The sequence below is a fragment of the Zalophus californianus genome, chromosome 14, assembly GCF_009762305.2.
Source record: "Zalophus californianus isolate mZalCal1 chromosome 14, mZalCal1.pri.v2, whole genome shotgun sequence".
NCBI lineage: Eukaryota > Metazoa > Chordata > Mammalia > Carnivora > Otariidae > Zalophus > Zalophus californianus.
In genome coordinates, this window is record NC_045608.1 from 8,082,239 (window position 1) to 8,100,079 (window position 17,841).

The 17,841-nt window shown below is 48.6% G+C and overlaps 2 protein-coding genes across 7 annotated transcripts in view; one reads left to right on the forward strand and one right to left on the reverse strand.

The window, feature by feature from the left end:
* Nucleotides 1-351: 351 nt before the first annotated feature.
* Nucleotides 352-17,168, reverse strand: P2RX4 (purinergic receptor P2X 4). The gene is made up of 12 exons (XM_027576877.2): nt 17,035-17,168; nt 13,442-13,589; nt 10,295-10,366; nt 10,127-10,199; nt 9,586-9,682; nt 5,709-5,789; nt 5,465-5,606; nt 5,229-5,365; nt 2,886-2,979; nt 2,679-2,744; nt 2,243-2,338; nt 352-1,500 (listed from the first exon to the last, which is right to left on the reverse strand). Exons 1-12 carry the CDS (start codon nt 17,166-17,168, stop codon nt 1,474-1,476), a joined length of 1,167 nt encoding a protein of 388 aa, XP_027432678.1. The 3' UTR covers nt 352-1,473.
* The window catches only part of IFT81 (intraflagellar transport 81), a 190,409-nt gene continuing 189,605 nt past the window's right edge, over nt 17,038-17,841 (forward strand). The window contains exon 1 of one of the 6 annotated variants that reach the window (XM_027576872.1): nt 17,038-17,231. The gene's annotated coding sequence lies outside the window, so the exon portion shown is untranslated. Of the gene's footprint in view, nt 17,403-17,841 lie in introns of all 6 variants that reach the window. The other 5 variants (XM_027576868.1, XM_027576867.1, XM_027576870.1 and 2 more) reach the window with 5 other exon arrangements.

The window sequence follows — 17,841 nt, forward strand, 5'->3', positions numbered from 1 at the left end:
ATTGCTTTGCAGAGTTTTAGGAGTTCCAGAGACTCCTGGAAGGCCCTCCATGGGTGCAAAGGTCAAGGACCCCTCCTCCTTAAGCAGCAGTACCAGGGAGGGCCAGCAAGTGGGAATATAGCTGAAGACCTGGTGAGTAAAGTAAGCAATGCCTCCCCCATCCTTCACCCCAGCTGGCCTTAGCATTCTGAGAAAAAGGGAGGCAAAGAGAAGTCTCCCCCCGACCCCAGTTAACTATTGTGTCTTAGGCTGCAAGATGAAAAGCCATCCCTAAAAAATTCCAGCTCCACTCGATCCGTGTGTTCAGGCAGGCTTTTTTTTTTCCCCCAAAAAGGCAGCACGAACCAGAGCTTTTTCAAGGGGGTTCAGTAAACGTTTCCCGCCCCCCAAAGCAAGAAAAGCCCAGGTTTTATCCAGCAGAAGCAGGCAATTCTAAAATAAACGTTCCCTTCAGTACTTGGAAATGAATTCGTGATTGGCGGCGGGGTGGGGGGGCAAGCAGCTTTCTTTAAGGAGATCCTGAAGACTTGTTGCAGAATTAAGTCGGTGTGAAGGCGCAGCTAGAAATAACTTCATTAACATTTCAAGCAAAGTAGGTGTAGGTGGTGCTGCTTGTGGCTTGGAGACTTCTGGAAAGCGAATGGAGAGGGAAGAAGGATAAACCATGTTCTTATCTAAAATTGTGTCCTCCACAGTGTAGTACCACAATTTTGGGTAAAACAAAACAAAACACCAGCACACACGGGTAAGACAAGTAGTCACTACAGGACAAAATCTTGTAAATTCTGTAGGAACACAACCTGACAAAAATCAAAACTCCCAGGCCTTCAAGAGAAGGTCGAAGCAGGGGGAAAACGCCTAAGCTCCAGCTGCAGACTGCTTCAGGAAGCTTTTTTCTGAGCACAGTGAGCTGGGACAACAAATGGGTTTACTGGTTGAAGTAAAAGGGAAGGGAGGAAAGTTCTAGTTCGTGCTGTGAAACCACACAAAGATTGAGAAAATCGTTTTAATGTTTGGTCCTTGACCACCTCAACGTGCCTTTTCTCAAAGGACAGACACTGTCCCGTGACAGCACAGATGCCCCTGCGTGCTAGAGGTCCAGCGACCACACCTGGCTGTCCTTCCTTCCCTCATAAAGTGCTTGAACCGAGCTGCCGGGCCTCAGTTGGGCCTATCTCACAGGGAGCTGGAGCTGGGAGCCCCCCAAGGAAGGCTGGCTCTGGATGAGGCCCCAGGCCTGCAGTGGCAGGAGCACCACCGCCCTTGGGCCAGAGGTCGCCCCAACACCCCCAAGTGTCAGGGTGGTTTACTATTCACATCCTAGACACAAACAGCTGGGTGACCATGAAGTTCCTGTGCAGTGGAGATGGATTCAGAATCTGGAACCTTCTCTGAAGTGACACGGCAGCCTCTTCTCCCTCTTGGCTGTGATCTGATGAGGGCGGGGCGGGGAGCCCAGGTGTGGAGGAAGCATCACTGGTCCATCTTACCGCCAAGACCCTGCAAAGAATGATATGCTTATCGTTGATTGATATGCTTATGGATAAACGTACACCCACCACGTGCTGCCCACAGGTAAGTCTGGACCACTTGGGGCGGGTGAGAGCCAGGACTTTTGGGCAGCCCTTCACAATGGAACATACTCAGGTTAGTCCTCATGTAGGGGGTCTCAAAGCATGGTACCCAACCCCTCTTGCCATGCAAGGCAAGTTTCGTGTGGGGTTTTGTGATAATATTCATTATTGTAACTAACCTGAGATGTCACTAATCAAAATGAGGCTACATTTTATTTTATTATTTTTTAAAAGATTTTATTTATTTGAGAGAGAATGAATGCACGCATGCGCGTGAGAGCAAGCGAGCACGAGAGAGTGCGCACTTGCACAAGCAGGGGGAGAGGCAGAGGGAGAGGGAGAAGCAGGTTCCCCGCTGAGCAGGGAGCCCGATGGGGGCCTTGATCCCAGGACCCTGAGTTCATGACCTGAGCCGAAGGCAGACGCTTAACCGACTGAGCCACCCAGGTGTCCCGAGGCTAGATTTTAAAGAGGGATGGTCTAGAAGTGGAGCAGAGAAGGAGCGGTGTGCGGCCTCCTGGGTTGACCACATGCCCAATAGCACCGCTGCGCTGGGGTCTCCCCCAGAAGGCCCAGTACTCCAGGTGCTCACCACTGGTACTAGAAAGAGGTGCAGGAGGCAAGGTGCTTGGACCTTCCTGCCTTCTGGAGTTCAGGAGGTGGCCTACCTGCTCATAATCCTCCACATACTTGTATTTCTTCTCCCGGTAGTAGTATCTTTTCTTCATGCAGTAGAAGACTATGACGTCACATAGCACCGTCGCCTGAGTGTGGCACAGGGTGAGAGAGAATGAGCCAGGATGCTTTCGCCCCTGCTATTCTGCGCATGCCCCTTCCCACAAAGCCTAGAATCTTTCAAGGAAAGTAAAGGCAAGGCTCCCCCTCTCTGGAAAAGGTGAGGCCCCAAGGGCTGTGATCTTGGAGAAGCGAAGGTGAGGTGGGGCTGGAGGCAAGGGCAACAAGCCTTAGAGGGTCCATTCTAGAGACGAGTTTAGGGTCAAGGGGAAGAACCAAGATGCCAGTGAAGGGTCTCACCTCACTGGGCTAACTACTGCTGAGGAGGGCCCCAGGCCCGGGGGTGAAGGAGCAGTCTAAGTCACTCACCACCCCTAAGAGCGCCAAACCGGAGCCGACGTTGATCATGGTGGGGATGATGTCAAATTTCCCAGCCTACAAATGACAGGAGAAAAAGGAAAAGTTGTGATAGAGGGCATGAGCAGATAAAAGGTGGGGAGAGGGCCCCTTGTCTCTGGCCAACCCAGAAGCCTGGGTCTGAACCAGAGCCCCGAGAGGAAGGGGTGGCCAGGCTACCTTTCCAAACACTATGATGTCAAAGCGGATGCCATAGGCCTTGATGAGCGTGCGGCGCTCAGCACCAGTCAGGTCACTGTAGTACTTGGCAAACCTAGGGAAGGAGGACAGATGAGAGGCAGAAGGCACAGGGCAGGGACAGACAGGTGGCTGGATCCACCTGAGCATCTCAAGGCCTATCCCGGCCATTGTGGGGCATGCAGCGTGAGGGCTGGGCTGTTGGCAGGAGGGTGCCAGGGCCCATGGGGCACCAGAAGAACTCTTCCAGCATCACTGTCGCCTCCTACGGCTGAGCCGGAACCTCTCACTCTGAGTATCATCCATATCACAGCTGAGCCACCTGCCTGTCTCAAGGAGATCCTGGCCACTAACAGAATATGGTCAGCAAGCAGCAAACCCCGGGCCTGCCTTGTGGGTAGGGGCATGGAGCTGGCCACGAAATTCCACAAAACTCACAGAATCAGCATTGGACATCTTTTTAAAGAACCACTGACCCATCGATGGATAAATGAATAAATAAATAAAATAAAATAAATAAAATTCCACACAACGGAATACTATTTGGCCATAAAGAGAGAGAAAGTAATGATAAATGCTACAACATGGATGAAACTCAAAAAAACATGATACTGAGGGAAAGAAGTCAGTCACAGAAGGCCACACAGTGTGTGATTCCTTTTATATGGGAGTCCAGGGAGACAGGAAGTAGACGGTGGTTGGCGGGGCCTGAGGTAGGAGGGAGGACAGAGGTGATGGCTGAAGGGGATGGGCTTTCTCGCTGAGGTGATGAAAATGTTCTAAAATTGGGGTGATAGTCCTACAACTTCATGACTAGACTAAACACGATTCAACCCCACACTTTAAATGGATGAACTGTGTGGTAGGTGAAAGATACCTCAATAAAGCCATTAAAAAAAAAAAAAAAAAAAAAAACCCGCAAGGGGGAATGGTGGGGATGGGGGCACTGTTGAGCCATGATGCCATTTGCTGCCCGTGTTATACAGGACATCGGTTCAGAGAAGCCTGAACTCCTGGGCCATGATTGGTCTGGCCCACGGCATCCATGCCCTGGTCGGGCCTGGGGAATTCAGGTGGGGCCTGATACCAGCGGAGGTCAGGGGGATGGGTGTCCTTCTGGTGAGGGCTCCCATAAGCTTCTCTCTGTCCCGAGGTTCTGACCCAAGCTTGAGGTTTTCCACAATGGTTTCTAGAACTGTGTAACAGAGCTAGAGCAACCCAAACCTAATTTCTTTCCTAGGAAAAAAAAAAAATTCAAATATCTGCCCCAGTATCAGCGAGCCAGATGGTTCAAAATGATAGCCGACTGCAGTTCCGGATGGTTCTATGATCCCACGTGTCTTTGATTGTTACACGTCACCACTAGAGGGAGACAAGTGCAACACAAAAGGACCTCAGACCTACTCGGGTGGCCCCTGGTAGGGCTGCTTTGTTTAAAGGTGGCAAAATTCGTGAAAGAGGCCACAGAGCGCCCACGAAAACATACATGGCTAAGGTTTTTGCTGCCTCAAGGAAGTGGCAAACCTGACCCTGGCCCCTAGGTCCTTCCATCAAATGACCAGCTCTCCTGGGTTGAACACTGTCACCCAAGATTTGTAGCCATCTGGAACCTGTGAATGTGAAATGCAAGTAGGGAAACAGGGTTTTTTCAGGTGGAATGAGTTAAGCTGAGCTCATACTGGATTAGCGTGGACTCTGATTCCATATGACTGGTGTCCTATAAGGAGGGGACACACAGAGATGTGCCTAGAGGGAAGAAGGCCATGTGGCAAGGGTGGCAGAGACGGGAGTGATGGGTCTATGAGCCAAGGAACACTGAGCATCGCAGGAAGCCGCCAGAACCTGGAAGAGGCAAAGAAGGTGGCTGGCCTTGCTGATACCGATTTGGGGCCTCTGGCCTCCAGATCTAGGAGAGAATAACTTCCTGTTGTTTCAAGCCACCCACTTTGTTAAAAGCCCCAGGACACTCATATATGGTACTTTCAGCAGGGAAATGCCAGTGAAGGCCTTTCCTGAGGCTTAAACTTGTATCCCCCGTACCCTGGAGATTCCAGGGGCAGACCTGGTCTTTGAGAAACTAATTCCTGGGTCAGGCCCCAGAGGTCTTTGGTCCAGAGGATCACAAGCTCACCCGCTCCTCAACATCAGTACAGGTACAAGGCTCTGCTTGAACACTGTCTCTGGCACCTAGCCTTCCCACCTGCCCTTGGGGTGCTGAGCGAGTGCTGGTCTTTGATGGGCATGGATGCCCCCACTGGGGAGTGATCCAGCCACCATTGCCCCCGGCCCCCACACAAGAGAACCGGGGCCCAAGCTCACACCTACCTGAAATTGTAGCCAGGGGACACATTGTGGTCCACATCCCGGGTGTCCAGGCGGCGGAAGGAGTACCTGGGCAAGCAGAGGGAGGAGGTTCTGTCCAGGTTGCAGTCCCAGTTGATCTGGATGCCCATGATGCCTCCCTGTGGGTTGTGAGCAGAGACAGAGCAAGCTTTCCTCGGGGCCCATTCTAGAATGAGGCGTGTTGAAAACTGTCAGAGAGGCCAGGGGCCCGTGCCTACCTCGATGGCCATGTCCTGGAAGCTGTGCCCTGCGCTCTCCACTATTTTGCCAAGACGGAATATGGGGCAGAAGGGATCTGTTACAGCATCATAAGTGCACGATTTGAGGTAGGTAGTGGTGATGTTGGGAAGAATATTCCTCCTGAAATCAAGAGGAAGCAGAAATGAAGCTAGGAAAACCTCAAAGAAGAGCCAGAAGTCGCTCTAAAACACGGGGGAACTCACTCGGCCAGCCACCACTTACTTGCTGAAATTAAATTTGGGGTACCAGATGTTGTTCTTAACCAAAAGAGTGAAGTTTTCCGCAGCCTTTAAAAAAGCAGGTCTGAAAAAAATCGTAATGTATCGTTAATAAAAGTACACATATTATGTATATCACATCCTTAGGCAATGTTTTAACAAAGCACGTGCACATGTGCCTTACAATGTCATTCTGTCAAGAAAAAAAGTGACACATCTCGAGCATTTCCTACTCTCCTCTGCATAAACACTAGGTCAGCAGGGGAGACTCAACCAAGCCTTTCCATTTCTTCCTCTCATGCCTCTTGCTGAAGGCAGTGGGAGTTTAAGAGCTGGAGGAATAGTGAAGGAGGGGTGATGCCTAGTGGCTTCCTGGGGAAATTATTCAGCCTGCAGCTGTGGGGTTCCAGAGCTCGCCTCCCTCAGGCGCTCTCAGGGGAAGGCTCCACAGATCTGGTTTTACAAGTCAAAGCAAAGGTAAATTCACCCACAGGGTGGATCCTGACCTCATCTCAAAAGTACATAAAAATCATGTGTCTGTTGGCGCAGGGCCTCGACTCTGAGGTGCCACGTCAGCTCTGTGCTGACAGTACAAGCTGAATCTGGGGCTCCGAGGGGACCCCACTTCTTTGGTGGGTTTCTACGGAGAATCCAGCGCTGTAGGCAGATCCCTCTGTGTGTGTGTGGGGGGGGCTCCCCTGATCCAGGTGGAATCTTTGAGTTTAGAAACAGTATCAACAGTCTTCTCAACCCTGAGACAGAACACACAGCAAAGAGAAAGGCCTTGACCAAGGCACTTTTCCCAGGGCTTCAAATCCCCTCATCCCTGTATCCAGAGGGATGCATTATATCAGGATTTTTCGAACTACTGTCATTCCCTATACTTTTTTTTTTTTTAAGATTTTATTTATTTATTTGTCAGAGAGAGAATGCATAAGCAAGAGGAGCAGCAGAGGGAGAGGGAGAAGCAGACTCCCCACTGAGCAGGGAGCCCCATGTGGGGCTCAATCCCAGGACCCTGGGGCCATGACCTGAGCGGAAGGCAGATGCTTAACCAACTGAGCCACCCAGGCGCCCCTGTCATTCCCTATACTATAACTTTCCCCCCACATCTGTCTACCTCATATGCAATACTTTTTTTTAAAAAAGATTTTATTTTTAAGTAATCTCTACACCTAGTGTGGGGGCTCAAACTCAAAATCCCAAGGTCAAGAGTCACACGCTCTACCCACTGAGCCAGCCAGGAGCCCCTCATATGCAATACTTTTAAGATTGACTCACCGTTTTTAAAAAATTAAGGTGAAATTCACATAACGTAAAATTAACCATTTTAAAGTGTTTAATTCAGCGGCATTAAACGCATTCACAATGTGCAAACCATCTCCAACATCTGGTTCTAGAACATTTCTATCACCCCCAAAGGAAACTTTGTACCCATTTAACAGTAGTTACCTATCCTCCCTTCCGCCCAGCCTTTGGGAACTACTCATCTACTTTTTATTTCTCTAGATTTGTCTACTCTGGATCTTTCAGATGAATGGAATCATACAGTATGTACCCTTTTGTGTCTGGTTTCTTTCACTTAGCACCCTGTTTTCCAGGTTCATCCATGTTGTAGCATGTAACACTTCATTCTTTTCTTATGCCTGAGTCATATTCCCTTGCATGGATGGACTGTAACCTGTTTATCTCTCTCTCTGTTGTTGATGGACATTTGGGTTGTTTCCACTTTTACGATCAATTTACTTTTTAAGTTGGCATTCATTTTGAAATGAAATTTTCCATCATGACCATAACAGGTATCATTGGCCCCAAGTCAGCGGTCACTGTTCAAATAAATGTAATCTAATCAGAACAATATTACTAAACATTGTAGTTAATATTCCTGTTTGCCCAAGGTGCTGAATCTGGGGATTATTCTCTGTGAGAAATGGAAATCAGCAAGTGACAATAGACACCCCAAACCAAGATTTCCTTCTTGATATAAGTATAGAAGCTGAATTTGAACGGATATGGGAATGTCTATCCATGTGACTCATGTTATCGTATGTATCACTGTACACTTAAAAATCACCTTCCACTGGGGGCACCTGGGTGGCACAGTCGGTTGAGCATCCGACTCATGATTTTAGCTCAGGTCATGATCTCAGGGTTGTGAGATTGAGCCCCGTGTCTGGCTCCGCGCTCAGCGCAGAGTCTGCTTGGGACTCTCTCTCCCTCTCCCTCTGCCCCTTCCCCTTGTGCTCGCTCTCTCTAAAGTAAATAAATAAATCTTTAATAAAAAATCACCTTCCACAGGATTAAATCTATAACCTTGATGTCCAATGAAAATATGAGACGCAAATACAAACCATCTCGTAATTCCAAGTTCCTAGTAGTCACATTAAAAAGTAAAAAGAAGGGACGCCTGGGTGGCTCAGTCGCCACCAGTTAAGCATCTGCCTTTGGCTCAGGTCATGATCCCAGGGTCCTGGGATCCAGCCCTGAGTTGGGCTCCCTGCTCAGCGGGGAGTCTGCTTCTCCCTCTCCCTCTGCCCCTCCCCCTCCCCTGCTCCCTCCTCCCTGCTCCCTCATGCTGCCTGCATGTGTGCTCTCTCTCTCTCGCTCAGATAAATAAAATCTTAAAAAAAAATAAAAAGCAAAAAGAAACAAGTGAAATTAACTTTTGTATAATAACCCAATATATCTAAAGTATTACTTCACCAGGTAAACACATAATATTAATTTTATACATATATATATATATTTTCCCCCCATAATGTCTTTGGACTCTGGAGTACATTTTACACAGAACAGTTTATTGGCTCCAGACACATTGCGAGCGCTCAGTAGACACCCACGGCCAGTGGCACTGGTGTTAGGGAGGGGGCACAGCCCTGTAAGACCCTTTCCACCTCAAAAATGCTAGATTCCTTTTCTTTTACTGTTTCCTTCCCTAGCCTGAGCTGCTGCCCTCAGCAATCTGGAAATCAGAGGTTCTTCTGTTGCAGCACACCTGGGATGGGGTTCATGGGACTCCCTGCGCCTCTGGCCTCATCCAGGCCTCAGTCTGAACTCTGGGTAAGGAATGCTGGAGTTGCAAGCAATTCTGGGAGCATTACCTCTAACCCTACCCAGTCCACGCAGAGCAAATTACTATTGGGAAAAAATGTTATTCTAGGGCAACCCTGGACCTGCTCTACTTTATACAACACTCAGTGGACATTAATTATTTTCCGGCCCAGCCTCTGTTCCCTTCTTTTCTGGTAACGGAACCCCCAGTTTCCTTTGGAAGCCACACCTCCCTACTCTCAGGCTGTGTTCCTTGGGCGGGACTGACTCCACCCTAGCTCCGGAGATGGGCAGGTGACCCAGGCCTGAGCTGATAAGCAAAATCCATGCCCCAGCTACAGTGATGGGCTGAGGGATGTGGCTGAAAATGTGATGATGGACAGATCTAGAACCTCTATGGACAACTGGGCTGGAAGACTTGGGGGAATGTAAGCCGAGAGCCACCTCCTGGGACTCTACCATGGGTCCTGCAAACGAAGCCAGTACGGGGGGAAGCAGAGTCATAATGTAGAGACTCTGAAGCTGTCCTTTGAGCCCTAGGTCTGGTCGTGCTGGGCTCTTTGTAGTTTGTTGAACAATAAACTGGCCCTGCTATGTGTGTGTCCTGGGTAAGGCACTGAGAACTGTTTCCTGGAGTTACTTGCAACTGACAGAGTCCAGACATAGAAATAAATCAGCTGTGACATCACAAATGACAAACACCGTGGCCCACCTTGCCTCTGATGGCTGCCTGTGGTCCCCACCCTGCGGAAGCCTGACTCCACATGGACACCAAGAGCGCAACACACGAGGCTTAACTCCCCGGCCGCCTTCCCTCGGGCAGGACTCACTCGGGCACGTGGGTGTTATCCTCCACTGGGCACCAGGCTGCCACCTCGCATGTCTTCACAGTCCCATTGAACAGCACGCATCTTCCTGTTGCAATTCCTGCAGGTGCAAGGGGGACCCAGGTCTGCAGGGGTCTCCTATTTTCTACTTTGCAAGGTAGAGAGTGGGAGCACCAGCACCCAGCAGCCTGTGCAATCAATCCTGACCTATCCCAATTCTGGGATTTATACAGTTTCCAGAAATGAGAGGAAAAGAGATGGCTGAGTCCAAGGGCAGGGCTAGGATGATGCCAAGCCCCAGCACAGGGCAAGATCTGGGATGGCTTCTGGGGCACAGATGACAGGTGAATGTTGAGACGATCCCGGGACCCTAATCTGAACAGCAGCCTCACTCAGGGTCATGTGGAGGAATTGGGGAATGTGGGGGATTTCTCCATCCTGAAGATTTCTCTATGAGAGAAGCCCCACAGAGGAGGCAATCTAGTTAGGGGCTGCCCTCCCCAGGCTAAGTGTCTGCTGTGGGGTCACAGCCACGTGCTCATACCGTTGCTGTGGGTGCCTGAAGAGCCAGCAACACAGTTGGCATCTGATTTACACACAGTGGTCTTATCTGGAAGCTAGAAAAAGAAGAAAGAGTGAAATGCCATGTGGTCAGTCAGGTGCCGATGAGAGGGGCCTGAGGCCTGAGGCTCTTCCCGGAGAAGCTGCCTACCTCGGGACAGGAGCCCTGGGTCTGGTTCACAGTGATGATCATGTTGGTCATGATGAAGAGGGAGTTTTCCTCCTGCAGAAGGGAGACAGCATCACCCTGTTACCTTCAAAGGAATCAAGCCAAGCCACGAAGAACGCCAGTCACTCATTTAATAGGACAGTACCTTTCACTTCTCCCACATGCCATGCAAAAAACAATTTAAAAAATGATCTTTTGATCTCTTGTTCTCTGAGAGTTTATAACCTAACTGAAGACAGGATTCAAATAAATACTTGTACCATAGTCCCCCTTATCTCCAGGGGACGCCTGAAACTGCAGATAGTATATATAGACTATGTCTTCTCTGAGACGTACGTACCTGTGATAAAGTTAAATTATAAATTAGACACAGTAAGAGATCAACAACAATAACTGATACTAAAATAGAATTATAATAATATGCTATAATGGTTATGTGAATGTAGCCTCTCTCTCTCAAAATACCTTATTGTGCTGTACTCACCCTTCTTCGGGTGACGATAAAATGGCTGTGTGATGAGGGGAAGGGAGGCGAGGGATGGGAGCGTTGTGATGTAGCCTTGGGCTACTACTGACCGGAGGATATGTCAGGAGGAGGAGGATCATCTGTTTCTGGACTGCAGCTGACCATGGGTAACTGAAACCGTGGATAAGGGGTGGGGGGTGGGGCCTACTGTTTACGTATGTTGATGGCAGCATTATTCATCGTGACCCAAAGGTGGAAATAACCCAAATGTCTATTGACAGATGAATGGATAAACAGATTGTGTTTATCTATACCTGTGTATGTATCTATAATGGAACATGACCCAGCCATAAAAAAGAATGGGGCCCTGACACGTTGCAATGTGGACAAACCTCAAAAATAGGACGCTAAGTCAAAGAAGTCGGACACAGAAAGCCACTTGTTGCGTGATTCTATTTGTTATGAAGTTTCCATAAATACAGAATGAGTGGTTGCCCTGGAGGTGGGGGTAAGGCAGAGGGTGGGATGGGGAGCCATTGCTTAATGGGGGTGGGGTTTCCTCTCAGGGTAAAGAAATGTTCTGGACTAGAAGGAGGTGATAGTTGCATAATATTGTGAATGTACTAAATGCCACGGAATTTTTCAATCTGAAATAGTTAATATTATGACATATGAATTTCCCCTCAGTGGAAAAAGAAATGCTTATCACCTGAGGTGGCTCCTTAATTAAAGCTTGGCTTGTTGAGGGAAAAGATCCAACAGGTGCGCAAAACATTGTCTGCCAACCAGGTTGCCTCAGAGGTACAAAAACACAAGGCCACCAAGGTCCCAAGTTTGGCTGGTTTTCTTTCCTAACTGAAATTAAATAAATAAAACATTCTAGAGAAGACCCAGTCAGGGTCTGTAACCGATGCTTCTCCCTTCGAGAAGGTTCTGTTTTCTCCTCCTAGGAAGGTGCCAAATGGTTGATTCAGTTTCTGGAGTGCAGTTCACTGGGGATGAGACTAAAGAGTCAGTTGCTAAGGACCTTCCAACATTAGGAGTAAAAGACAAAGATGCCCAAAAATTCTAGTTGGACCTCCCCCTCACTGAACACTGGCATTCTAAAATGAAATACCAGAAGCTTTCTCTCAGCATTTCAGACTCCCGGGAAAAGTGGAGTCAGCACTGGCAGCCATCTGGGGGATCAGGGTAACTCAAGGATCAAAGTGTCTGTAGACATCTCCACCCCCAGGTCTGACGAGGTGGTGGAAGCTCTGGGAATGGCTGGCATCTTCCAAAGAAAGGCCTAGAACAAGCCATTGGGGAGACAGGAAATGACCCCAAGAGGAGGCCCGAGGATGTGGCACGATGCCCGAGTGTCTCTCCTGGCACCCCTGTCAGTGTCCTCGGTGTTCCCACAGAGACCTGCTGTTCACGTGGTCTATAGAAGCTGCCCCAGCGGCTCCTGAGATAGATGTGAACAACTCAACAGGGTTTACTCTTTGTGTCCTATTTCTTCTCTATTTTAAGCTTAGGGAAGCTTCAGTCCAGAGATGAGCCAAGTAGAAGTGGTGCAAACTGACGTGTGTGTTCCATCTGTGGAGAAGCAGGAGGCCATTGTGAAAGCTCATGAAGGGAGCTCTGTGGAGCTCACGAAGCCCCCGGGCCAGAGCTAAGCTGGAAGGCAGAGCTGCTGCCTGTTCCTTCCCACTGAGGGGCAGAAGCAGTGGGCCCACACTCTTCCTTGGTCCCAGTGAACAGACTGAGTGTGATGGCCCCAGAGCTTGCCAGGACGAGGCCATGGCTTCACAGAAAGGAGTGGTCTCTCTGTTGACACTGGCGCATGCCCATAGGACCACCCACCTCCCGCAAACTGCGAATCCCCTGTTCCATTTGACCTGCATTGCTTATTTGCTCAGTCCTCCCTCTGGGCACCCTGCAAAACCCTTCTCTTGAGAAGGCAGGGGGAAAACGAATACACTTGAAGAAAAAGAGAGTTTCTGAAGTCCTTGCTTTCCCTTGCCAAGCTCTGAGCTGACAGAGATTTAGCCACCCCAGACATCCTAACACAGGCGCCATTTGGAGGGATATGTCAGGGTCTGGCTGTGGAACATAGCCATTATCATGGCTAAAGAGAGTCAGTATTTAACTTGGAGCTTTGTGGATTAACAGGCTGGATCCTAGGATGCTGTATCAAACACTTTCTTTCTTCCCTTCTCCTCTGTTCCTGATGAAATCCTATGCAGATTTGTCTGTTTCCTTCCGGTCTGGCTTTGGTCTCCAATTACAGATCAACTTTCTACACTGAAAAGATTTACCTTGTGGGTTTACAACAATAAAGCACACACAAAATGTGGGAAGGCAATATTTCCACCTGAATTTTTCCCAGGATTTAAAGTATTTGCTTTTCCACCTTTCGGGGCTTGAGACAGACTGAGTTGCCTGTGTTTAAGCCCGCCATGATTTAAAGCTGAAGAAACATAGCTGGTTGAATATTGTTTATTAAGACCTTAAGGCAGAAAGAGATCCTTCTGCACTGCTTTCTTGGACTAAGACAATTAGTTTGGGCCTCTGTGATGTGAGAACTCTGCCAATCATTAATCAAGAGTGCAAAGTCAATAAAGGGAAAGGAACTAATCAGCAGTTTTGGTGTAGGACAGAAGCCACGGTGGGAGGCATACCTGAGCCGGAATCACATAATCCGCCACATCCCAGACCCGGAATCCAAGTGTAGAAGTGTTGGTTACAGCCACGCCTTTGGCTTTGGTAGTAACTGAGCTGACCACAGAATCTGTTTCTTGGTAGCCTTTTTCCCACACAAACACCCACCTACAAAATAAAACAGGCCCCTTAAATTGCCATAAGGATTCTGTGAATTTGAACTGCTGCTAGGGAGCCTCTGATAGCCAAAGGCTGACAGTGTAATGTTCACTAATTACATGACTTTACATGCTTAACTTTGGGGGGCTCCATTACCACTTCTGCAAAATGGGTGTATAACCTAAACCACAGGTTTAGGGTGGTTTGTGGGAGATAAATGAGATGACGTAGGTAAAGCACTTAGCATAGTGATCAGCACAAAGAAAGTATTCAACGAATGCTGTCTTTATTAGGTATATGAGCACTTTCAACGCACTACGGCCTGCAGAACTACCAAGAGATGACAAAAATTATGAGAAGAGTTACCATTTGAGTGTTTTCAGGTGCCAGGTACTGATCTAAGCTCTATATATGTATTAACTAATTTAATCCTGGCCACTTTATAAGGCAGATATCCTTATTATTCTCTAGTTTTACAGAGGAGGAAACTGAGACACAGAGGTTACGTCACTTGCCTAAGGTCACACAGCTAGTGAATGACAAAGTCAGGATTTGAGCTCAAGTCTTTCGCTTCTGAAGCCTCTTTTCTTGCCCTGTATGCTAAACTCCCTCTAGAAAAGAGAATCTCACTGTTCAAGTAACTTTTTATACTAGTTTCTTACATTTTTTCTCCAAGAATTCAGGTCACATGTATGCTTCTCTTCTCTAGGAAGAACTGGGGGCATTACAACCAGTCTGAATAACTAAAAATCTAAAGACATTAGTGCATAGTGGTTCAGACACCGGACCACAAACTGAAGCCAGTGATCATGGTTCATTTCTCAGCTGCACCATTCATCAGGCATAACTTTGGCCAAGTTGCTTAACTTCTCTATGCCTGTTTTTCCCATCAATAAGATGGGAATGATAATAGGATTTCACAGGATAGTTTTGAGGTTAAATGAGTTTTGCCTATTAGATGTTTAGAACAATGTTTGTGGTGCCATTGTAGGCTGAAATTGGCCACGATGGGAGTATTTCCACCATGGACATTGGCCAATGCTACAAATCAGAACTCTTTCCTGCCAGAGCTGTTATTAAACACCTACCAGCGACTATTATTGTTATTATTTCTAGAAACAAGAAAGGCTAGCATCCATCTCCTCTTATAAGCCCTAGCTGCTGAGACTTCAAAACATCACTGGTTTTGGTTACTTATACATTAGTCTGGTCTGAGCAGTCTCCATATTCATTGTCCATCCCAGAGACAGGCTTTTCCCCAAATAAGGCCTTTTCTTCAGGGGTTCTAGGAATTTAGCTGCAATATAAGCTTTCATTTAATTCTATTCCGGCACACAGAAACTTAGGGCAGGAAGGTTACCATTATTTTACTATATTGTTCAGTGAGTTGCTAAAGAGAGACACATGGTTTTACAGGAATCACTACGTCATTAACTATTTCCTCATCATATGACAGATAAGAGTTAGATAATTGAGAAATGCATGTTTAGTCTAAGATGAATTGGATCAGGAAGATAAGAGATGAGTTTAAAAAAAAGAAAGAAAGAAAGAAAAAAGCCCTTAGTTCAGATCCTGAGTCGGTTTTGATCATAGAAAGATGGATAAAAGCAAAGCTTTTACTGCTTTATAGATCCTCATGATCAAGGTAGCAAACACTCCAGGAACCCTAGAAAGCTATGCTGCCCAGCAGAAAGGTAACACAAGCCACATATGTAATGTACTTTCTAGTAGCCATGTTAAAAAGAAAAATAGGTAAAATTAATTTTAATGATAGATTTTATGTTACCGAATATATCCAAAATATTTTAACATGTTATCAATCTAACATGTATTAATGTGCTACTTTACTTTTTTGGTTGTTTTGCACTATGTTTTTGAAATCTGGTGTGTATGTTATGGTGATAGCGCATCTTGATTTGGAGTAGGTACATTTCAAGAGCTCCAAAGCCACAGGTGACTAGTGGCTACTATATCATATGGTGTATACTTCCTGTAGTCTAGAACTTTACAGATACCCTAAGATAGGGTTAAACTAATCCTCCCCCTAATATCAAAAGCCAAGAGGGAAAAGCTGAGAGCCCTTCATTCTAAACGCTTCTGATCCAATCCAGCAACGTGAGTTTAGTTAACCAGTTAGTAGCAGGTCTCAAAATGCAAGGGTGCATCACAATCACTGGGGGGCAAGGAGTTGGGGGTGGTACTTAACGAGACTCACTAAATTCAAACCTAGGAGTGGGCCAGGTGGATCTGATGTACAGCCCATATGTGGGAAGCCATTTCACTGAATCCTGTCAGAACTTACTGCTGCTGGGCTGATAGCTGTTAGAAGCCATACCTGCCTGATCATGTGAATTCCCGTGGACCATGTTAACATTCCAAGCCTCACCCCAGGGTGGAGGATCTGTTACTTTCCTACAATTCCTCAGGTGAGTCTTTTGTGATTAGGTAGGTTTAGGGAACATTAGGACATTGGTTCTCAAACTGCTCCCCATCAGAATCACTTGGGGCATCAGTCATACTCCATAGCAATTAAATCAGAAGGTCTGGGGATGGGAGTCAGCAATCAGTATTTTTAAAAGATTCCCCAAAGTTCTAATGTGCAGCTGGGGACCACAGCATTAGGCCTTCTAAGAAAAGGAATGCCAGAACAGATAACATCTGTCAGCTCAGCAGCTGTAGACACCATTAACACCCCAGGTGGACCTTGAAAGTGGGCCCAGTTAATTTCTACCTTCTCTCGAGTTTCATTAAATTGTAACGGGTGCACTCAATGAAAATTAAGCACTTGGTGAGGGGACAGAAGGTGGCAGGACATATAGAAGTATAAGAGGGCAGCATGGGGAATGATGAAGCGAAGGAAGGTACCTATACAAAAAAACCCCCAACAACTCCACAAGACGAAGTGAACTTTAAATGCTTTTTAGAGTGTGACCTCTTCATCATCTTGGGTTACCACATGATTCTTAAAGGAAAGGACCGGAAGCCACTGGCCGAAAAGGAACCAAATGGAAAGTCCAAGCCTTGGTTTCTGTCAGATCATCAGAATGGGAAGTGAAGTGCAAAGATTGAAACGTTAAGGGCAAAGCCAAAGGACAGCATGGAGCAACTCAGGGAACAAGAAACAGGAAAGGTGAGGATGAAGGTCCAGCCAGGCTTTGCCCTGAAAAAAACAAAAACAAAAACAAAAAAACCCCCACAGTATCAAAGCAGTCTCCTGCCCCGGAGCCCGGCCCACCGCCCAGCCCTCTGGGGGGCCAGGGTCCGGAGAGGCGTATGTCATCCGCCTCCGGTCGCCGTCTCCCGGACCGCGCCTCGAGGCCGCCTGCGGGGCTCGCCCGGCGACCTAGGCCAAGAGCAGCAGGTGCACGGCCAGGACCCAGAAGGCGAGTTCCCGGCCGTCGCGACACTCCGGACCCCCGAGCCCCTCGGGGACAGCGCCTGCGGCCGCGCTCACCCGATGACGTAGGCCAGGATGAGCAGCTGCACAGCCCGGTTCATGAGCCCCACTTTACGGCTGCGGATGAGCACGATGCGCGGCGTGTCGTACTCGAACAAGAAGGCGGCCAGCACCGCGCAGCAGCCCGCCATGGCCGGCTGCTACCGCGCCGCCCGGCTCCGCGCTCTGCGCCCCGCCACCCGGCCCGCCGCCTGGTACGCGCCCGGGAGCCCCGCCCAGGCGGCCCGCGGCCCGTGGCGCCGCTACTCGCGTGGGAGGGCCCGGAAGGAGGCGGTGCTGCGCCTCGGGGCGGGGGCCGGGCGAAGGCGACGTCCTTCTCCGGTACGAGCGACTCGCTCGGGGGGAGTGGGACCCGTGGAGAGGGGGTGAGTTCTCCCTTGAGGACGAGTGACCTCGTCGGTAGGGCCGGGGAGAACGAGCGAGCCCCGCAAAGTGGCATTGGCTCTACCAGGAAGGGGTGATCTCCTCGCTGGGAACGAATGACCCTCTGGAGGGCCGGGGAGAACGAGTGACTGCCTTAGTGGAGATAGAGCCGTGGTGGAGAGTGACCTCTCCCTTGGGAATGAGTTACCCCTCGGGGCGGGGGGGGGCTAAGATGGGAGGGGGGGCTTCTGAGCTGCTCCTTTAGGTGGTCTAGGAGGTACGAGTAGACCTGTGGGGGACGGGGGCAGCTTAGGAGAAAGAGCAGCCCTTCGGGAGGTCCCAGCTTGTGCCTTCTCAACCTCTGGAAGAAAAACCTAAATGTCAGGTGCCCTAGGAGCCCTTGGCTGGAGTCACACACCCTATACAGTGGTCCTGTTGGAA

Coding starts and splice junctions, on each gene's coding strand:
- P2RX4 (XM_027576877.2), bottom strand. CDS start 17,168: ATGGCGGGCTGCTGCGCGGTGCTGGCCGCCTTCTTGTTCGAGTACGAC. Junction 10,200..10,294: donor CCCAGGGCTCCTGTCCCGAG/GTAGGCAGCTTC, acceptor TTCTTTTTCTAG/CTTCCAGATAAGACCACTGT. Junction 2,339..2,678: donor GTTTGGCGCTCTTAGGGGTG/GTGAGTGACTTA, acceptor TGCCACACTCAG/GCGACGGTGCTATGTGACGT.